The 24,054-nt window shown below is 33.8% G+C and overlaps 1 protein-coding gene across 5 annotated transcripts in view; it reads left to right on the top strand.

The window, feature by feature from the left end:
• Positions 1-24,054, top strand: part of DPH6 (diphthamine biosynthesis 6) — a 216,247-nt gene that overhangs the window by 26,746 nt on the left and 165,447 nt on the right. For all 5 annotated transcript variants that reach the window (XR_003921491.1, XR_003921489.1, XR_003921488.1 and 2 more), the window contains exon 4: positions 22,782-22,855. Coding sequence is in view for 2 of the 5 variants with exons in the window: in XM_030001618.2 (XP_029857478.1) it covers positions 22,782-22,855 (74 nt within the window). In the remaining 3 variants the exon portion in view is untranslated. The remainder of the gene's footprint in view (positions 1-22,781; positions 22,856-24,054) is intronic.

The following is a 24,054-nucleotide window of genomic DNA, read 5'->3' as shown; positions in this document are numbered from 1 at the left end:
AGGTAGCCTGCTGGAGGCGGGTGGCAAAATCGCAGTGATGAATTGTACGTTTTTAAAATTGTTCTTCCATTTATTCTTAAGTGTTTACATCACAGCTCTTTTTCCAGTTTCTTACTACTAATAAGATTGTTTTACCATTATATAACTTGATGATACCCTTGATTGCATAATGTCAGTTATAGTACAGTATGCATTCATTATTAGGCTGGAAAGGCAGTGGATCAGGAGTAAAATATACACTAAGCTAAGAACCTGTCCACTGTTAGAGTAATCACAAGGAAGAGGGGATTCCCTCCTGCACACATCAAGACTGCTGGAAGAGACAAAGTACTCTGTTCCCTGCTTTCACAGAAGGAGCAATGCCAGTGGTTCCCAGAGAGGCTGGGGATGTTATTCCCTGGCCAGGCTTGCCTCTGTCCTTAAAAGTAGAGCTCAGGATGCTCTTGTACCAGGAGTCGTGGGGAGCCTTTGATTGCCTGGTCAGTTTGTAGAGGGTAAAGCCCTCTGTTCTGTTGGGTAAAGCCAGATAGCGAAGACAGGAGATGAAAGTAAATCCTCTCCAAATGTCTGAATAAAAGGCATGCTGAGCTACCCTCTTAAAAAAAACCCCACTCCTTTTTAGAGGCTTGTGAGACTTGATTTTTTGGGTTTTTTTGGGGGGTTATATATCGTTTCTGTGAATCTGCATGAATTGGGTAGAGGACATTGCCTATTCCTGATGGTTTCTTTAGTAAACTGCTCAGAGTAGGAAGTCTTTTTGATGGGAATTTGATACCTTAAAAATACTGCATTTTAATGGACAGATAAAGCCATTAAGCTCTCGGCTAACACATAAAACAGAATGATATAGAAGAGAATGGTATCTAGTGTTTGCAACGGTCTTACAGCCTGATCTTTAGCTATTGGACTCGATGCAGAAATTACCAAATGATGTTTTGTGGCCTCTATCAATCCCAGTTGATTAGATTGCAGAATGGTCCTTTTCTGACCTGGAATATCTAAAAATCTTTGTAACAAAAGCAGTAAAGAAAGTAGGAGTTCTGCTGAGAGCTTTTGTTGAGTAAGCACCGTTTCCATAATCACAAGATATTTTAAAGTGTGTTATTTATTTAGTATTGTAAATGATATTTATTAGAAGCAAAATGATATACCATTGAAAAGTATTGAAAATGCACGTCAAACTAAGAAAAAAGCAGGGACATCTCATGCCTACATGTTGAAGCTTGGTTTTCTTGAAGGACTTTTTTATTTCATCTCTGTGCAAGAGAAGAGAAGGCTGCATCAAATAGAGATTAAAAAAAAATGTAACAACATTCAGTCATATCAGTTAGTGGTTGCCTATGTTGCAATTTATATAGGTTTCCCTTAAAGTAGAATTCAGACTGAGTTTCAAAGTCTCAGCAGAAGTTGCAAAGTATTTCTTAGCTGTCATTGTTCCAGGCGTGTACACTTCATGCAAGGCAAGTCATTAGGAGTTGGAGCATTTGCTTTGAAATAGATTTTCTGGTTAAACTTAGAAGTGAACATAATTTAAAAGCAGTAGGCCCATCACTTTCAATTTGACTTAGTTTGCTGGGCTCTTTTACAATGGATTAACATCTATTTTTATATTTTGTTTCCAAAGTGTGTATAGTGGTTACAGTATTAACCACCATGTCTAACTACATCTAGTTTTATACTTACTATTTGTCTTTTGGGGCTTGTTTCCTTATGCAGTGGGGATAATTGCAGTATCTGCTATCTTTGAAGAATTTTCTTAAACACCTGTTTTATCTTTCTAATAGGACACTTGCAAAAAAACTTCCAGGCAGAGTAGTTAGAAGAATCTATGGATGAGAATCCTCTTTTAGTGGAAAATGGATTTTTATTATTACTGTTTTACCTACTGAGCTTTGATTTCTAGTGTAATTGATCACGATACTGAGTACAAAATCAGCTCAGATTTCTCTTTTTGAAGCCTTTATAATGCATCTCGTTAAGTGGGGTTCCTTGGGGTGGGGGGGAGTGGTGGTTGCAGTGCTCCTCCAAACTGTTATCATGTTACCAATCTTGCTAAGCTTCTCTTCTTCTGCCATTGAAAATATGGAAGTTTTCAGTTAGAAAATGGTAAATAAGTTTGCCCATGTTTTAGTGTAGCTGCTTTCAGATTCGCCTGAGAAGATTAACATAACTTAGCCTTGCATTTCTAGAATTAAGTACTACAAAATAGCAAGACTGTTTTAAAAATGAACTCTCTTTTCCCATGCAGCTTTTAAAGATCCCAGTGACATGGAATCAAGGTTGATTAACTGAACAGCAAATGAAGGCAGAGAATAAGAAAATGTAGCTGTGAATTCACATATTATGAAAGAATAATGATAAAATTCCTAATATAGTCAGATAAATTAAATACTGTGCCATTGGTACTGTGGTTTATGATAGCGCTCTGCAGGGAAAGGAAGGAGAGGAGAGTGGTTGTGTTGCTTACGTTCTGCTTTTTATTCATACCTGACAAAGAACAGTAAATATTAGCTCTAATGATGAAGTCATCTGTATTGTAACAATAAATAATTATTTCACCACTTTTCAAGTATTGACATACCCCTGGTTATTCAATTTGATTAGTGTTTACTGTTAATGAACACAGTATTCCATTGGAGACACATATCTAGTAGTCATTGCAATTGATGACGTCTTCCAAAATTCATCCCATAATTCATGTACGGCGTGGATAGCAGTGATTACTTGGCACATTCAAAGAAGTCTGTTTTTTATCTTATGGTAATACTGTTATTTTCAATAAAGCATCCAATACCCAAGTAATTTGAACACTATTCCTGCTGTTTTATTGTATTGTAATATAAACATAAATGCAGTGTTAAAAGCTATACCAATGGTGTCAGACTCCTTAAGGACTTGAGAAAACTGTCATAACTTCTAAAATAACTGATAATCATTTGTGGGTCAAAAAGAGCAACATGCTGTATTGCTTCGCTTTCTGCTTTCTTTTCTCAAGGTTTGTCTGAGATTTAATTTTATGTGAAGTACACAAAACACTGTCAGTGAAACATTATCACTTTGTAAAAGCTGTTTAGAATATGGTCTGGCACAAAATGTGCAGAAAATTAAAAAAGAATACTCCCAACTTTTTGCAGAGAGCTGAGTTGTATATATTATTTGAAATTGTGGCCGAAACCGGTATATGTGAATGTGACTGCAACTTGATATTTACAAAATATACCTAGAGCTACAAACTTGTCTTTTAAAATGTATAATGATATACATAAATATATATGTATACAATTAAATAGAAAAATAGTATAAAAAAATTTCATATGTGTGGTTTTGTATGTGTGCATATATATGTAGTTCTTTACAGTTCTGAGGGATTTTTTTTGTCCTATGCATTTCACAACATTTCCATTTAAATGCATATTTTGATTTTTCTTCTGGGACTAGGTGGAATGCCTTTCCATTACACTACTAAAAGAATAATCCACTTTAACACAATATTTCTCCCTAAAGGGATGGTCTTTTCTAGTCATATGATATTATTTTTCACAGAATGATATTAACATTCATGATGTAGTGATTTTATCTTGATTCAAAAGATGTTTTGTTCTGGTACTAAGAAGATTAAGGAGTGTCTTTTGTATCCTGCTGCTAAAATATACCTCAAAATCAAGGAAATCTGAAAACCTCCCAAACCCAAGACTATCTGCGTGTTCTTTGCTGAAGATGATGTGTTAGTAAAATTCAGGGTACAAAATTTAGAGGGGATAAAAATGCATGACACATTTATAGAATTTAAAAGAAAAAAGAAAGAAAACATTCTAAGAGAAGTAAATTGGAAATCAGATAATCCTTTAAATTTGAATTTATAAACACCCTTGTATACAAATGTATCTTTCAAAAAGATGCACTGAAGAAAAGGTACATATTAATGTTTCTAGTGATGTGATTCCTTGGCATTTAAAACCAGAAATTTTTAGTATGCAGTCCTCAGAAGAAGTTTATGCAGGATGCATCAATAATATAGAATGATAGAGCTGCTAATTTTTGATCAGAATGCTACAGCTTTTAAGCTTATTAAAATTTAAAGATGTTGAGAGATCAACTTAAATTATGTTGCGATTGTGCAGGATGGGAGGAAGAGTGAAATCACGTGCAGGTTTTTCTGGCTAGTTGTGCAGAGTCCTGCAGTGCATAATATAGTAGACCGGTAAGAAAGAGCATGGTGGGACACTGGTCAGACGCACGTGCCGTGCCCCTGAGTATACCATTATTCAGCTGGCATATCAGTTCACTGAGGGGTTCATCCTACACTGTTAAGCTTTTACAGTTGGCCCTTTCTTAGGACAGAAAATATAAGAAGGGGGTTTAAAACCTTTGAAATAAAAAGAAAAGTTGTTTTTTTCTAAAATCAGTTTGAGGAACAATAATGTCCTTTTCCAGGTGTGATCAGGTATTCATTGTGTGTTGCATAAACAAGTTGTTTTCTTAAGTGTAACAGTCTTTCCCTACCATCTGTATTACATGAGAGCAATACTTTCTCAGCTTTTTAAAAAGGTTAATCAATTAATCATATTATACTCAGTAGTTTTTTAATAAATAAGTTTAATCTTTTTTCAGAGTTGTGATTAGTTAAAACCTGTAATTGAATTTAATGAGAAATTGTAGTGCATATTCTCATATTCAGGTTTCAACTTTTCTTTGGCTAGGTGGTTTCACAGTATTAACACCAGTTTTCTTCTTCCTCTTTTGCCTAAGTATTTTTAATATCCATAAATTTGTTTTCTAATTGAGAGTGTAAGGTAACTGAAATGTGCAAAAACTTACCACACCCAGATTTATCAGAGCCATTTATAATCACAAACCCCTTGTTTTTAGTATGTATCAAACTGGTTTCTGTTAGGAATGAATTAAAAAATATTGATGAGCTGAACAGAGTTTTAAGTAACAAAATGCTTGATGTTTAATTCTAGTATATAATATAAGAGGGAAGATCTTGGAATGTATTCTCAGATTAAGCATGTTATTATTCATTCTTTTGTATGGTGTATGAGCATGTAGTTTTAACTACACTTAGTTCATGTTTTGAACTGTATTAATGGTAGGTTTGATGTTCAACAATTTTATTTAAAGGCAGATTTTATATCTGTTAGTGCTGGATGGGTTGGCGATTGTGGAAAGAAAATTTAAACCATTGAAACTGCCAGATCCTGACAATCATAAAATAAATGTATGATTTTATATGCTTGGCTCTGATCATCTTAGGCATGTGGTTCAGATGGAGTGCTTTGAACATAGTAGGCTTCCTTTGGAGACTTCCCTGAAATTACAGAAGGCCTCTGGTGGGTGGCTGTCCTTTGTAAATTGCTGGGGTAAGACCTCAAGGTAGTTGCATTGACCATAGCTGCACAGTGTGTGTGAGATAAGTTACTCAGATATCCATTTTCATAACTGAAGGTCTACATCTGTATGTTGTGTATTTATATTACTAAATTGAAACTATTACTATTGAAACTACATTATTTATTAATTTTTTTGTAAATTATTTTAATGGTATACTTTAAAATGTGGTATTTCTATAATTGTGATTTAGAGCATATAGAAGAAAAAGGTTTTATTGCAAACTGTATTACACTTAATTACAGTCCATATCTTGCAAAATAAAAAAATCAATATTTTTCAATAAAATATTGTTGTGGTAAATGAAAGATAAGCTACCCTTAAACAGCTATTGCTTTTTGTCAGTCTAGTTCATTACATAAAGACCTTGTGCGGTTTAGAGATTTTCTTTATAAACACATTTCTTACAGCTGTATACCAAAACTGCAATGAAGTTATCATTAGTTTTCCATCACTGAAAACAAATCATGTAGTCCAGAATTAGTACTGTATTTCTTACTACTGCAAGGAGATGTAAAGTTACTGCTTAGCAATTGAGTCTGGTCAGGTTTTTGGGGGTTTTGTTTGGTTGGTTTTAATTAAAAAAAGCCCCCGTGTGAAATACAGGCAGCATCTTAATGCAATTGTATTTAGAAGTGCCTGAGGAATAGAGAATCTTTATATGGCTTTCTAATAGGGTCACATTTGCACCTTTTTTTTTTTTTTTCTTGGACCATAGTCTTTGTGTTGCCGGCAGGATTTTCCACAACTGGGAAACTAGTTGTTTGTGATTGGACAGAAGTGGGTGGTAATTCTGAATTACACATCAGAATTTTGCTTTAGCAAATGGTCCATTTATTTTTCATATGCATGGAATGCAACAGTTATACCTGTATCATAGAAGTAATAAAACATTTACTGCAATCTGATACTATGCTGTGTGATATTTCATTGTTTCCTTGATAGACAACTATAATACAGCTTAATATTTATCTTCCATGAATTGAATTGATCTTTTGAATAGACTTAAGCAAAAACATAAACCTGTTTTGAGGCATTAGATATTCTTTAGTGCTAAGTGAACTTCATCATGTATAATTTTGATTCTCTTTAAAAAAAAAAAATTAAAAAAATCAGAAGGAACAGAAGCTTAAGTAGAATTTTTTTTTTTTTTTAATCCTGATTGAGTGATACACTCTTTTCAGTGCTGCTGCTGCTTATCCACAGAAGCGTGATTTGACAGCCAGCATGTTGCACTCTGGAGTCTTGCATGCTAACACTCTCGCCCTTTCATATGTGATCTGTGTGACAGGGAATGGGAACTTTCCTTGTTCCAAGGCTCCAGCAGAAAAATCAGGCTGGATTGAATTGTTCTGTGGTCCAGTCCATTTGCACTTCTTGAATTACATCTGCACTCTTCCAGTAAAATGATTCCATTCTTCATCTGTCTGAGCTCTGTCTTGTATGCAGGCCTAACTTGGTGCTTCTCTGCTATGTTTAGGATTTTTCAGACTACTTAGTCTACTTCTGTTTTATTAGAAAAATTTGTTGCTATCAACAGATTGCTTTGATCTAGAACATCCAGGCAGGGCTGTATTCTCACAATACTTGTTAGTTACAATGATACACAAGTGATTTACAAATTAAAAGGCAATGTTCTGTAAAGGAAATGAGGATCTGTCAGTGGGAAATAGCCCCACGTCTTGTAATTAAAATGAGTGGCTTATTTTATGGATCACATAAACTCTATTATAGGAGGAGGCAAGACTTGGAATAAGTGAACTGCTGCCATGTTGCAGAAACATTGCCAACTGTGAAATATTACATGTTCTATGTATCAGAAAACAAAAAGGTAAAATTAATGCAAACTTTATTCTATGCTGTCCTTTAATACAGCAAAACCAGTAATGATAACTTAGAGCCAGACTCTTGCAGGCATTAACAGTTCAAATAAATTGTCGATAAAACAACTTTTTAGAAAATGTTGAAAACTGAATTGAAAGCATAGTCACTGCTCGGCCAGATGACCAAGTTTGTTACCAGCCATAGTCTGTATGATTCCTAATACAAGCCATTCTGGGAGACTGGTTTTTTTTGTGAAAGTGCTGAAAGGAAGAAGCCATGATGTAAACCGGATACTAAATTTATTTGTGTATCTGCTATTACTGCTCTTTTTTCATTAACACTGATGATTTTTTGTGCATATCTTGTGTGCATCTTACCAACCTGAAAGAGGTACTTAAGAGGTACTGAGTAGTGCTCAGTATACCTGCCAAATTATTTTTATACATGCTTTAGAATTTTTAATTTTTTTTTTAATTAGTGTCTGTTTGAATTTTAATTACCTTGAGATGGTTGTAAGGGAAGCCTATCAGCTTTGAGGATTTTTTCACTGATTTTGAGGACATTATGCTGGGATTAATGCAATTAGTTGTGAATGCGGCTTGGACATTCTGTCTGTACCATAGTTGTGCTGTGCCTGCTGTGTGCTACAGTACTATATGAAAATAAGGTTGTCCTCACTCATTTGGAAAGGTGAGGAATTCTCCCTTTTAATTAAATCACAAACACTTTGGAAGTGCATCAGAAGATGAGGCAGCGAATAAAAATAGTGAATACAGGCAGTTGAACTCAGACAGGAGATTTAGTCTCCTCAGAGCTGTTGGTAGGTACTGCATGATCCCTGAAAAGCTAAATGCCTGCATGGGATACTCAGAGACATGATATAATGGACCACATTGAAGTTAACTCATGTAGTTCTGTAGATACCTAGTCACGGTGTCAACTTGGAATCATTACAAAAGCAAACGAAGGAGTTTTAAGTATAGGAGTAAAACAGATTGTAAGCCCTGCTGAAAACCTCTCTACACTATTTGTCTTCATTATTGATGGAATAAGTTTGCTCCAAAGAATGAATTTTGTTAATGTGCAGAGCTTGCAGAAATTATCTGACCATTATTATTTTGGGCAAGTGACGGTTATGCCATCTTTGACTTTAATGGGGGCACCAGTAAAAGGTGCTAAGAGATAGGAGAGAGAGAATCCACCACAGCATTAATTTCAAGAATATATTTCCTGCTGGTCACAAGATGTAACAGCAGAGACACTTTTTCTGTAGCCCCATTAACAAGTCAAGCCTTATCAAACTATCTGTCAAAGAACTGAGTAAAAATGTTACAGAGATAGGGTACCTGACCAAGCTTTCTACAGAGTGAGAATCTGCATCAGATTAACCACTCAGACCACGCTGAGAAAATTAAATGTCCCAATTCATCTCATGAAGTGGCAGGCACATGCTGTTGCTGACGGGTTCCACACCTCAAGTAATGGATACACATCAGTTCAATCAGTACTGAAGACAGAGGGGGTTTTTTTTCTTCTTTTTTTCTTATGTTCAGGAATGCTACATCGGGTCCAATCAGAGGCCTATAAAAATTGTTTGATATTACAAAGGTAGAATGCTTTCCTTGTATCGATGCTTACATCAGAGTACTTACTAGTCTGCCAGATATTGTGAGAGACAGCAATTTTAGTCTTCTTTCATTAAAATAAAGCAAAAGCCCTTAATGAGAGTGCAATTAAGTGGGTGTTTTGAAGCTTGGACCAGACTGGGAGCTTTTGAGACTTCTTTCAGAAACTAAAGAAATTCACAGTCTAGTTGTACATACCTGTAGCTGCAAGGACTGATGTCAGAATTGTGTTGTAAGTTGTTCTCTCCTCAAAGACTTGAAGTTCAGTCAGCTTCTGCTCTGTAAGGTCTTGTTTATTGCAGTATACTCTTTGACTGTAAGGTATAAAATGGGAATTTGGAAGTAATGTGGACCTACTGTACTGAGTGTAACAATCTTGCAACACACCTAACATGCTTTTTACTAAGGGGGAATATTGCATTACTTGTTCAGGGTGTATTTTTAGTTCCTTACTTGTATTAAAAGTTTATTTTTTGATTGATTCTAATTATTAAGCTCTAAATATCTAATGTAGAAATGTTTTTATTGTACATGGGAGAACATTATCCTTAAGAAAATATTATTAAGCTATCATTCTGCCAAGTTACTGTATCTGAACAAAGGTAGACTTAGACAACTTTAAAAGGTTTGTGACTTTATGTGGCTACAGTAGCTGAAGCATCTGAAATGCATTCATTCAGTATATATATTTGGAACTGAGGTTATATAGAAAAATACTTGTTTCTATTGTGATAAGAAAATGGGAAGAACACTTGATTCTTGCTGCTAAGTGGTCCAATGAAGAGGACGATTTGATTCTTCATGGAAACTTTCTAAAGCTTGTCAGAGAGCATATTTTGATATTGTTTTGGAATGTTTCCCTTAAGACTTGGAATCATTGTGATCATTTTAGTAATACTAGGTGACCTTGTCTTTTTTTCAAACACAGTGATGGAAAATAATCCAAACAATTTTGTGCTTCTGCAACCTGGGAAAAACTTTGTTGAAAGTTGCAATATTTTCATTAATAAGAGTAAATGATGTTGTAGATGACGAGCATAAAATAACAGTGTTTTCACAAAGTATGTGCAGAATTCTCTTTATTTTGCTCAAGGTGTTTGAATCCTCAATGAAGTCTTACTATGAAAAGTGTAGTGCTGACACTAGAGTTTTGGAATAGTAATTATTGGGCAAAAAGGACTGTGTAAATGCTTAAATCTGAAGAGGATCTTTGTACTAAAAATTAGCAAAAAATGTATACCATTGTAAAAAGTGATGGTTTTGTTTTTTAAGGAATATTTTATCAGGACTGCTTGAAGTTTGTATAGGCTATAGAAGAATTTGACAATTGTGAGTGTGCCTTTATTTAATTCATTTTGGTTCAGTGGTATTTTCTCATCATTTGGACATAATTCATTTCCAGGATCAGTGATATTTAGACAAAAAAAGATAAAGAACCTAGACATATTAACTTGATGTGATGGAAGAAACTTCTGGTGTTGCATTGTTGAGATTCCTAACAGTTTTAAAGAATTTCCAAACCCTGTTGACTTTTGGAGAAGTAACAAAATTCTGTTGAAGATTAGAGGAGGGTTCACAAGGTTTCTGTTGTAAGTCCAAAAAGAAAGAGGCCTTTCTTTTAGATCTGTGTTCCAAATAGACTGTTTTCCTCCAGCTTAATGTTTTAGAAGGTCCTGTGTTCTGCTTTTATGCAAGGAGGAGTAATCATAAGATCAGAAAAGCTGATTATTGGCAGTGCAGATTATAAGAATATTTCTGAGAGAGTTAATCTAAAATATGTTGTCACTGGAAAAAAATGAAATTTGGAATATTTATTAGAGATCTTGTATGAGATTTTGTATGTGGTACTTCAGAGACTGTTCCAAGTTGATCTGCTCATAGGACTAATAGCAACTTAATAATTTAGTAATTTGAAAATGTGCATACAAAATTCTGAAGAAATTGTTACAGAGTGATACAATTTGCAAACAAATGTGCAGATGTAACAGACCAAGTGACATTGTTTCATGCAGAAAAGATTAAATACTTGCATGCTTACAGAATAGGGTGTTTTCCTACTGACAGCAATGGATCAGTTGAATGTAAATGTTGCCTTTAACTCTCTTGCATGTCTGTGGCTGAAGAATAATCTTACTAAAGTCAGTGAAGTTGTATTATTAATATCACAATAGGCCTGAGCTGCCTTACTCCATTGCACTATGCAAGTAGAATTAAATATAGGCTAGGTTTAGGTTTCTCAAGTGACTTTAAGTAGCAAGACAGATGAAATTTGTCAAATAACCTTTAGAGAAAATTATCTTTAACTTTGTATGTAATGTTTTATGGCTTTTATATGTATAAACATATGCTCCTAGAATGTTTCCAGGTGAAAATTATGCAGCTTTCCTGCCAGCTGACTGCTGTTTTTCCATTGTGGCCTACAGTTTCCCATTAGAGTAATACCAAATGAGGTAAAGTAAATCTTACATCCTCAATCATGCCTTTCTTCTTATACATTCATTATCAGATAACTGTATTCCAATAACTCATGCCACTACAATAATCTTCAATATAATAATTGCTTCGTATTAAAAATCAAGACTTTGACACTTTGAGAGACGATACGGTTTTGAACTAAAAACTATGAAGAAAGTGAAAGCAAGAGGGTTTTTTGTAAATTGTCCATCAACAGTGAAAAATTTTGACTTTATTAATCAGTCAGTTACTCTACATGTACTTCAGCATTATAGTTTTTGTGACAATTCAGGAATGATTGCAATTACTTTGAATCTGCACATTGTACATTAGTTATATAAATCACGTTCATGTTATCAGATGACATGATGCAGCAGAGATGCAGATGTGAATTAACTGTTTGTAAAAGTCTATGTTATGAATCTTAAGACTTACTGATGAAATTTCAGCTATATCTTCAAGGGACTGTCAGGTTAAGACTTCATTTTTCATGTCCATCATATTAGATATTTTTTATTCAAGTACTTCAAATTACTGAATGTGATCAACATTTCAGGCAAGTAGTAATGAACACTTTTGACAATGTTTGCATGACTTGTTCAAATATTGCATTGTATCATTTTATATCTCGGTCAGCCTTAAGTGAAAGTTCATTTCCTCTTATAGAATATGGTGTTTTGCTCCAGTACAGTATGCTCCAGGTGCTATTTCTTCAAGGCTAGTTGTTGTAAGGAGTTTAAATCTTCATGGAGTGTATGATTTATAAATACTTTTAGTAGCTCTTTCCTACAAATACTGGAAATTACAAAGCTTTGAACATTTAGTATTATGAAAAGATATTCTCTTAACAGGTAAAGGTTTTGTACAGTTCTTTGGAGTTTAAGTCATAAGAAAAACATAAGCAAATTGCCATATTCTTAAAAGTCTGTTTTTTCTTTTAAAGTAACTAGAGTTCGGTGGTGATGTATCTGTGTGTGTGTATAGATGCACATTAAATAGATTTCATAAATATAAAGTGCAATTTTGAAAGATGTTCTCAGCTGTAGTACATGGGAGAATGAGTTATCTAAGTGTATGTAAACATACCTACTTGTCATACTTGTTAGTGACAATAAAATTGACTTATTTAATCTGAAATTCTCACATGACTCAGAATGTGTTAAAATAAGCATGCAACTACTTTAATGTTGCATTACAGCATATAAGAGTTAATTTTAGAAAAATAATTTATTTTTTTTTTTAATTTCTTTGCTTTCAGGAAGCTGTATTCTTTACAAGGAAACATAAGGGAGGAATAGATTTTTTTTCTAATAGACAAAATAGCTTATTTTCATTTAAGACATGTTTTTCTCCCATGTTTCTGAGTCTTGTCCTATTGCATGTGGTAAGAGGACAACAAAAGGAAAACCCAGAATCTTGTCCTACAGTTCTACTTGCACAGAAAGAACTGTTTGCTCACAGAGTTAGTAACATGAATGAAGTTACTTATGTGCCTCAGTATTTGCCAGCATCTGTTCTGAAATACTTCATTAAATAACATTGCTTGGACGATACTCATATAGAAATAAATGAGGCTAGACAGTTTATTCTTGTATGACATTTTCCTGGAGTAGCTTCCCGTAGTGGAATTCTGTTAATGAGTTGAATTATCCAAACCATCCTGCATGCCTCAGGTAACCAGAGCAAGCTGTAGACTTTCAGAGTTTGTTTTGTAGATGCTGTACTGGATCTGTGTCTTGTTGGTCTTCATTGTGGAGGGGTAGATTGCCATTAGCATCTAGAAGTTGGTCCAAATGGAGGCTATGTGGTCAAAAGCTAATGCAGAGCTAGGAAAAAAAAGCTTGTGAGTATATTCAAGAACTTAGTTTATCAAGGCTGGCTTTTGGCTGTCTGGTGGTTTGTTAAGGATACTATTTTAAAAAAGAAATCCAAGAGTGAAATTCTGCCTTTTCTGACGTCAGAGTGTATGATGTAAATGGGCTGAGTTGCATTACCTAAATCATGAATCTTCTCTTGACTAAAAATATACAAACTAATGTTCCTTTGACCTTTTTTTTCTTGATTTAGTAAGTGGTTTGCCTTCAGCAAGACATTGATCTGGAACATAATAATATAGACCAGTACCTGCCTTCATAAGACAAAGACTTTTTTTTTTTTTTTTCCATTCTGAAGAAGCCACATATAACTGTATATGTTGGTATCTTAAAAACCTAGGTTTTTAAATTTAAATCACAGTGGTTGACTACTAATTCTAGATAAATGTGTAAGAAGTGTTTATAAATTTGCAGTGTCTTTCATGTTATAGCTGTTGATATAATTGCTCTTGATTGCAAAGTAATTATGATCACCAACACTTACAATATCCAATCTAGCATGGGAACAGTAACATGTATAGTTACTTGGCGGTTTTGTGGTTGTTAACTGGCATCTTGTCGTTACGATGTAATGTCTTTTATTCAATCTGGAGTTGACTGTTCATGCTAAATTTTGTTATCAAATTAAGTAATCAGTCTTTGTTGGTAATTTTATAAATAAGATTTCCTGAAAGAAGTGTCTGCAGGCAAGTTTGCTCTGTAATTATTTGAACATTTAAGAGTTGGAAGTCCCAAAGGTGAAGCAGACATTTATGTGAAACCAAATCTCTGCACAAAATGCAATTAAAAAAAAATTTTTTTTTTTCTTTTTTTGTTCAGCTGCAGACTGTTGTCTCCCTGTCAAAGACTTTGTAGCTTCTGTTGATTGCACATAGGCCTCTTATGCACTCCGTTGACTTGTATAAAGAATACAAAAAACTTACAGTTCTGTAGAAAAGTCTTTAGGTAAACTTTGCCAGCGTATAAGTCTATTGATTCTGATTTTAGTATTCTATGGTTTTTGATAGGTATATCTAACTATTTTTAATTTTACTAAATGCATTGTTTTTACCATGACTTATTTCTTAATTGGAAAAAATGAATCAGTCAATCTAAGTTAAATAATTTAGAAAAAAGTTCTTGTGAAATAGTATGATATCTAAAAAGATATCTCAACTTGATTGTATTCTATGAAAATAGTTAATATATGAGATAACATTAAAAAAAATAATTTATTAATGAATTAATGATTTGTAATTCCTAAGATGAATTGTTCAGTTTGTAAATGCAGCTAAACGGAGTATCAGTATTTCAGGAAAACCTGCATTTATTGTGTGATGTATGGCTATAGTGGAAGATTTTCCTGGTTTTCTGTTTCTGCTATTTAGAATTTAATTCTAGCCTTTTGAACTGCAGTATTTCAATACACTTATGTTTGATATGAGACTTTGAGAATGGTATTTTTGTCTCTCTCTCTCCCTTTTCATTTGCAGTGTTGTGTGCCTGTACTCATGGGCATAAAATGTACCCCTGCACCATCTCCTTGAACCTTTGACTCTTCCAGGTAGCAAGAGGACCATATACTAATTAAATGTGGTTATTATGAGATTGTGATTAGATACTGAAAACTGTAACTGAGAGCTGATGAATACCCCCCTACACTGAATTAATAGATTTTGTGTGTGTCTGTGCATGCAGTATTTAATAATTGCAGTTGTAAAACTCTTGAAGTTAGGCTATCAGTTATGCTTAAAGGTGGCAGTGTGTCTGTCTGTGGACTATACAGGGCATTCATAAAAATGAATCTAATTAACTTACAAAGTGGATTAGTTACGTAGTATTATCTCCTTGCATAGGTACTAATATTCAAAAGTAAGTTACTTTTAAAGTGAGTTAAGCTAAGCCTGCCGAAGACTACTGAAGTTCTTAATGAGAGTGTTCACACAGGGATTTCATGGAAAACCACATTAAATTAATTTCCACCCCTGTTTTTGGAACTACTTCTTCTTAAGGAATGAAGGCATGAGATAAGTGCTTTGAGGTCTCTAAGTGGAAGGCAGGAAAGTCCCATATGAAGTGTAGTGATCCGCAAGTCTATGCAATTCAAAACCAGCGGTTTTTCAATTTGAAGTAGAGTTATTATATCCCTATGTCTCAGGGATATTTCCATACTGTCTTTGATTACTTGCAGCTGCCTCTGACACACATATCAAAGCTTAGAAGAATCACGTACTCTGAAATCGGTATAATTGGTGATCTTGGCATGCTTCACAAATTGTAAGGCAAAACTCATATTTAAGAATTTTCCACTCAAGTAACTGCAGAAACCTAAAAGTCCTGTTACTAATGTATATATTGTCAATCACACACCTGCAAATATGTTGTGTTTTTATTTGAAGCTTTGCAAATGACTGATAATCATTATTTAGACACAAATGACTTTAAACTTTAATTTAAGCATGTGTAGCAGTTTTCTGTTACTCATGCAAGCTTCAAGGAGGATATTAATTGGAAAGACAATTTCGTTTAGAGATAATCTATTTTATATCTGGGTCATAAAATTAGTGCGGCAAAGCTGTGAAGCAAGTGTTAAAAATTAAACCTAGTTTAACCATTCTTCAGCTATTTGTACTTCACTTTGTTACATAGATCTGTTCTGAACAGTAAATTTTTAGGGATATTCTGCATTGTTCTGAATGGGAATGTTAAAATTTTCTTGCAATATATGTGCACAGGCATATATAGGCACAGGTCTAGCACTTGCTTTTTCTTTCTTAGATATTATTTTGGCTGTTGTATGCAATATTTCATTTAAGATAGACATTATTAAGGTGGTGAATAGTTCTGTGCAGTGATATGCTTAGCAGTAACCTTTACTCATAATGTGATATTGTCTGTATGTCTTATTTTGTTCAGCTTTCTCTGGCACTGATGAAGCCTAAGGCTGCTGTTTCTTTGAGTTGCCGATAATTTTTTATCTGATTAACTGACACATTTAGTTGAAATCAGACACAGCCCTTAGGCTGGGCATGGATTTAATTTAAAAAGTATCAAAGGTTTGCACTGTGTGCTGTTTAATCATCGTGTTTATCAGGCAAAGAAAAATTACTGGAAGGACCATAGGGAGAGGGTTATCTTAAGGAGCAGTAACTTGGGAAATTGATAATAACTCCGAGGTAATTTACAGCTAACTTTTACATTCATTAATGTAACATTTCCCACTAATAATTACAGTGCATGTAATATACTAATTAAATTGAAAACATTAGCACTAATTTTCTTTTTGCTGAACTCTGAGAGGGTCAGGTAAAGACATTAAAATGTGAAATTAAAGAAAACCTCTGTACTAATACTACTGCAATGAATATTTTACTTACTAGTAGAATACTTCTACAAGTATTGTATGCTACAATGCATATGTAGACATTTCCTCAATTGCCATCACTATCCTTGAGTTTCAGTCACTGAAATAAAAAAAAAAGCAAAATTGAAATCACAGTGTGCTAGCATAAATTGCTCTTACATTTCTGTTTATATTTTACTTCAGCTGTGAACCAGTGTGTTGGTATTGTACATCGGTATTACAAAGCCCCTTCACAACAGCATAACAGTAAGCATACTCATGGCACTGATGTTTTGGAGCTTTCACAAAACTGTTTAATTTTTTATACTATTTTCTGATAGAAAATACAGCTAAAAGTAATTTATGATACATGGAGAGCAGCAATTTTGAATTGTGTTATTCATTAAACTGTTTAAAAATATAAATAACTTTAAAACTATGAAGCTTTAAACATAAATTGTACATTTTAGTACAGTCACAGTTGCAAAGATTGATTTGCTATTCTAACACAATTGTTCATGAAGATATTCTTCATTAATTTTATGAACAGGAATAAAGTAATGGTTATAACAAGACATGTAATAATGACGTAATTTCACAGTTAAAACATAGCTAATAACTATCTTACGTACATATAAAAGCTGTATACTGCTGCTAAAAAAATTGTGTTATTTAGATGCTTTTTAAAAGTTGATTTTTATACCTGCCTTTTAAAATGAGTAATTTTGGTAGTTTTGAAGGGGAAAACCAGGTTATTTTCCATATGACTTTTTAAAAAAGGTTGTTAGCATCTGTGTACATCTATGTTTAGCATCTGTTTTTATGTATACATTACATAGTCTGTGATGTAATACTTTGTGACAGAGTATATTGTACTGAGTACAACTGCTTTCTGTATTACCCAAATATTTCAGAGATGCAATTTATATTTACTTTAGACTAACCTATTGCACTAGCAACGTATTAGTAAAGTTTTGCATAATTTATCTCTTAAATTAACAGTACATGACATGTTCTTTAATAATAAGAAAAAGAAAAACTCAAACCAACCCAAGAAAAAGACCACCATTCCATATTAACTTCCCTTGAACATTTTTCTGTTCTCTGTTACTTCTTATATGATACAACACCTAACATCTTTCCTTCAGAATTTTCCCAAATTTTCTTCCTTGGCTTTTGAGTTCAGTGCAGATCCCTGATATTTAGTCTGCAAATGTCAGCCTGCCCTACCCATGCTGAGACTGCAGTTTTGTGAACATGCTTTTTAGGGTACCAAACCTGATGAGATTCCACATTAAAACGGGAAGCGTAGTACCCGAGACCTGGCACCATTGATTCTGGGATTGATTCTCTGCTAACCACGATCAGCTCTGAATGAAAGAAAATCCTATCTGTTTGCAAAATGTCCAATAACTCTTTCAATACCAGTGAATCCAGTGAAGAACTAGTTTTCAGTTAGTACTCTTTGCATGCTTCAAGCTCTGAGCTGAACACACTGTGCGGCAAGATTTTATGTAAACCTTGTCCAGTTGAGGAATTTATGAAGGCTGTTAGACCATAGGTTTTTTTTCCTGTTCCACCTCATACTCCATCCTTCTTCCCTTCAAGTCTTCTTATTTGTTGAATTTGTGCCACTCCAACCTTGATTTGTTGAACCGTACAGAGTAGGGGGATTGAATTTATTCCATTTCATGGTATGTAAGTATATTAACTAGTTCTCCCATTTCAAAGCGTGTATTAAGTATATTGATGTTTCTCCTTGTGGAAGCTGCTGTTTGGACAGTGATGGAAGTTTATATTTGCTCTTTACCATCAGAAGAACTAAATGAAAAGTGATGGTGGTGAATAGCTCCCTGTCAGAAGTCTTTAAATGTGAATGCTAACCGCAACTGAAAAATGACATGATGTACTGCCATTTCAAAAGATGATTAAAACTTACATATTATTAAAGGAAATAAACTAGAATAAGTGCAGAACATCTTGTATATGATTATTTAAATCAGATTTAATGTAGCTTGTAAGCAAGCAACCAATGCTGTTCTTTTGCTACTAACTCCAAGATATACTATATCCATATGTACATATATACGCATGTGTGTGAGTGTATATACACACACATATACATATTTATGTTTGTGTGTGTATATATATGCATTCATACACATGGACATCCACCCTCTAAATGTGTTATAGGTATGTATAATTGAAAAAAACCCAACCCCCAAACGAAACCTGTGAGTATTCTATGTGATATTTAAATTTCAAGTTTGGGCCATCGTTCCAACAGTTGTTTAATAGAAGTTCTGTGACCTTAAAGATTATAACAGCTTTTTAAATTCTTTTACCATAGGATGATTTTGAAAGTTCCTAGGATTCAGGACTAAAGTTTTTAAAACCCCAAACAAATAGGTCTGTGAAGCAGTTGATTTTAGTATAGAAGTATTGTGTTTGTATAAGAACCGGACACTTAAGTCTCTACTTCCAGGTACTTTTCTTTTTAATTTGAGGTAGTTTTCTTACTGAGTATCTTTGCTGATGTATATATTTTGTGTGAACTTGAAAAACAGAATGAATATTAAAAAAATTGTTAGAAAATGTTTTGGGCAAGTCAGTTGTCATCTTCATGGATGAACAGGAGACTCTGTGAATCTGTGTATTAGGGAAATCATGGAAGGAATTCCTACAGGTATTCATTTCACTGCATATTTGTTAATTATGAGGATCATATCTTTTTTTGAAGTTTGTAATATAGTTACTGTCTTCTTGTATCTCTGATACAACTATTAATTTCCCCTTCTTAGAGGAAGAAAAATATATATAATGGAAGCTGTTGTGGTAACAACATATTTGCAATATGCTATAATCACTATAATAAATATTACGGTGATAACAGTAAACATATTTGTTTTTATGAGGAAAGAGAAGCGTATGTGTTGTAAAACAGGTTGCCCAGAGAAGTTGCGGATGCCCCATCATTGGAGGTGCTCAAAGTCGGACAGGGCTTTGAGCAACCTGATCCAGTGGAAAATATCCCTGCCCATGACGAGGGGGTTGGACTAGATGTTCTTTAAGTTCCCTTCCAACTCAAACCATTCTGTGATTCTATGATAAAAGAATATGGAAAATTGTGTATGATATGTGTATTTATGTAGCCATGGAGACTAATCTAATTCTGAGACAACAGTTGTACAGCCTTGTGTTTGTTTCTATCAAATACTTCAAAAACATTACTTATTGAACTTAGTTGATGGGATAGTTTGCCTCTGGTAACTTAGAACTGAACAATGCAAGTTGTTACTAAATGGTCTTTAGTGTCTGGTTTTCCAGAATATCGAAGGACAGGGGTCTTTTATCAAGAAATAGAAAAAACCCTGTAATAGAACATCGGATGAGAACTTCCCTCAAGTGTTTGGAAAACATATACTGAATATAATTTCCTAAGTATAATTCACTATCCAGCCACTATGGCTGAACACTTTTAATTTATATATAACTTTTTTTTGACAGAAATAGTCTGAAAAAGCCCTGAATATTTCAAGTGAACCTATTAGCAAAAAAAAAAAAAAAAAAAAAAAAAAATCTCCTCTTGTATATATATCATGGATTGGTAGCAATACAATTTTATGTTGGAAAAGTTTGTAAACTTAACTGTTCAAAATTATTGTAAGAATAAAAATTCAGAATAACTTAAAATTGTGTTTTATTTATGTTCCTTCATAGCATAATACTACTACACACAATAGACAGATGCATAAAAATAAAACACTACTGTTAAGTAGTGACAATATTGGGAATCTGTGCTTAGTCAGTGAGCTCCAAGCTCATTTGTATCGTTTGTATTGTTATGCTACCTTGCATGAAGAAGTAGTAATGAAAAAGCATTTGAACATTCAGTATATATAACACTGGGAGGCTATGGAGTTGATTGTAGAAGTTCTTGTGGTTTTGGTTTTGGTTTTGTTGTTGTTCCCTGGATCATAGGCTAAATCTGCTTTACTCTTCCCTTGAAGTCAGGCCTGAGTCTCCAGTCTGCTTTATGATCATATAAATGCAGATGCTTTTCTGCAGTGTTTTTCTGGTTTTGTCTTCTGCTGTTCCTTTCTGTAGTTGAATACTTCTCTCCCTATAAAGACATTCAGTTTTATTACCAGATCTTGTCCTAGTCTCTGATAGTCTGGACGTACTTCACAGCAGAAGTCCCAGGTTTGTTTGCAAAAGTGAGAAGCCTCAGCCATTCTGATTCTGTGATTCCATTACAAATATTTTATAGTGTGTGGAGCAGAAAGGGATACAGGCTACTTCATTCTTTCACACAGAAAGATGTGTGTAGACTTGGAAACATGAAGGTTAATATTTAATGTGTTAATTGTTCATGATGTCAGATCCTGTGCATGGCCCACTTCATGATTATTACCTTTGAGGATATGTTGCCTGTGATTAATTGTTCCCATATAATGTTTCTGGACATGTTGGATGATGTCTGAACATTGTGACAGCACATTTTGAAGGAATTGTTAGTGTTACTCTTTTTACATAAAAATACAAACAAACAATACTTGGCTGTCATGTTTTCCAAGACTGTTATGCAACTTAACTTTATAATCTTTCTAAAAAGAACTTTGAAGAATGCAACTTTAGTGCAATTGGAGCCGTACAGGTAAACTGCATATCAAAATTGCATGAAACAAAGGAGTATGGGGAAAACATTTTAGATGTACTTGAAGATCCAAGAAGTCTTCATGAATCATTTTATCAAATTTATTTAAAGAAAACTCTACTTGTATAACTGTATTAACTTTTTAAGAAATGTAATTCTAGATGCACGAGTTCAGTAAATTGATATGTCTGTGATTTGTCTTTATTCTGAAAAGAGCTTTGAAACACTGTTGCACAGAAAGCTCAAAGAGAAGCAGAAGTAATATTGTCTGGAAAATAGTAATAATAATGATAATACCAGCAGTGGATAATGAACAAGTGACAGATAAGCTAAAATTAATTTTTATTAGTACTATTACTTCTGGATATGTGAAAAGCATCAACCTGAATCCTGTATGATTTGGCATCAAGTTTCATATTAAATGATATATCCGTTAATGATATGTAGAAGTACATAAATTGAACAGTGATAGAATTTTCAGATTACTATAGCTAGGGATTTTTGTAAATACAGTGACTCTTAAATCAGAAGTATAGATGGGTATGAGTAACTTAGGAATTTGGTTGGGCAATATGAGGTGAGAATTAAAGAGGAATAATAGATTGAAGAAAGAATATCCCAGACAGACATAACCCAGGAGTTTTTTTCCTACAATATAATTATGAATAAAACACCTTCCACATCATTTTGTTGATAAGAAACTGAAAATGAATTTTAAATTCAGTACCATGGCAGGCAAATCCTGATTTGATTTTGAAATTCATGTCTAGGTATATAGTTAAAAATTTTGTGGTAAGATCTTGCTGCAAACTTCACAGGATTGCTGTCTAACTTAGCAGGTCCAGAAGGTAAGTCATGCTGTATAGTTATGATCAACCTTGGTTAAAAGAGGAAAACAACTGTAACTAAAGTCTAGCTGGAGCAAATTTTAGGAAAAGAAAGTAAATTCAGCGTGTTGGTTGGGACTCAAGCAACTTTAAAAATGCAAGAGCTCATGAAATACTATAAGTATGTGCATTTTCAAATGTTACATTCACAGCATGTTTGCAAGAAAAAAGTACTATTGGCTTAGGTAATTGAAATGAAATGAGAAAATATGTCTTGGAAAATCTTTTTTTATAGCAGAATTTTTAAAAGGTGACATTGAGTAAGTTGCCTGTGAGTTTTCTTGTTTTGGTGTTAGGATAAAAAGAGTAATCTCACACCCTCTTGTGCCGCATATTGTGACTAAATGCTAACAGTTTAATATTGTTATTCTTGTATGTTGCTGGTATTTATTTGTAGGTGGAATAGCTAACACCTCAGTTATAGTGAAGAGCTGGAAGTAATTTTCAGAATGTCAGGAAAACTTTAGGATAAGCTATCAAATCTGGTACTTTCCAGTTACCCTGGTTATTTCTTCTGTAGAACGGTACTTGAGTCGAGTAGATTACTGTGTTAGAGTAATAACCATGTAGCAGGTCAGCTGTGCTGCTCTTTTCTGTGCATGATCTGCATTCCAGCCCATTCAGTTCCATGTACTGCGCACAGGGAAAAAGATTTATTCTTGGTTGATTCTGCTAGTAGAGGTGCTGAATCTCTATTGCTTAGGCCAGCATATACTGCTATCATTAATATTCCATGTCGTTTTTCAGGACAAAGAAGGAGTGGAGGGTGTATCTGTGGGAGCCATTCTTTCTGACTACCAGAGAGTTCGAGTTGAAGATGTGTAAGAAAATATTAATCTTTATTAATACACACATTGTGGAAAGTGCTTTACTTGTTTGTTTTCTAATTCAAATTCCGGAGCAGAGACAGTTGCTTTATTTCTTATGTTTTATGATACCCAATTCATGCAATTTGTTAATATAAGTATCTTTTTTCTTCTTTTTTTTTTCCTGGAACCATATGTTCATTAGTAAAAATCTAGTAGAGACTATACTGGATTTTTGGATTGCTCCTCAGGTCTGTCATGGATCTGTTGAAAATACTCAGAATTTTTACATGAAACTAGTTGAGTAGGTTTCAGATCTTTAATTTCAACAGAAAGCTCACTCAATTCCAGTGACTACTGTGTTGTGGTCAAGTATTTCTATTTTTCAACAGAGTTTTAATATAGAGGGACATCCTGTGACTTGTTATCAGGAATTAAATGCAAGAGAATCCTTAGGTACATATCTTCCCTTACTTCCTTAAAATCTCAAATCTGTTATCATTAATCAGCTTTCATTTGTCATTTCTACTCTGCGCACTCTAAGTCTAGATAGATTGTGATACTTTTAAGAGTCTTAATTAAAAAAAGGATTATGTAATGGGAATTGTGTGTGTTATATATGGCAAGACTTGATTTGGGTCTGGAAAAAAAGTTGTCACTATATATGTCTGATGAAATGCAAAACCACCTTGTGTTAAAAATTAATTACAATTTCTTGAGTTCATTAGTTACTTGTTGATGATAAAAGCAAATATATGGAATCCTTTATGAACTGTAAGAATGGTGAAGTTAATGCTGTGCCAACTCAACTCACATCAGCAAGTTCCACAGCATGGGTGTTTCCTTTACACTTTACATAGGTAAATTGAGTCAGGAATAGCTCTTTTCTTTTTCTTTTTCCTTACACTTAAAACATTTTAATGACTGTTACTAGATATTTTAGAAAAGATTGCTTTTGTTGATTGTGGGTTTCAGATCTTTTACCACAGCCAAAAGATTGACAGGACATCACAATATTTCGGACAGACCCGATTGATTCCAAGGTCGCTCAGTGGTAAAAAAATTTTACATTGATCTGTAGATTTACCCCTTGATATAAAGTTGTTGCACATAAACCATCCTGGTTACTTGGACTCAGCAATTGATTAGCTAAAGTTAGGCACCTAAATGAACTACTTCACATTCAGAGTTGCTAAATATTTCTGTTAATTTCA

Source organism: Aquila chrysaetos, chromosome 2 (assembly GCF_900496995.4).
Source record: "Aquila chrysaetos chrysaetos chromosome 2, bAquChr1.4, whole genome shotgun sequence".
Lineage (NCBI taxonomy): Eukaryota > Metazoa > Chordata > Aves > Accipitriformes > Accipitridae > Aquila > Aquila chrysaetos.
The sequence above is the reverse complement of the archived record's forward strand: the minus strand, read 5'-3'. Positions and strand labels throughout refer to the sequence as shown.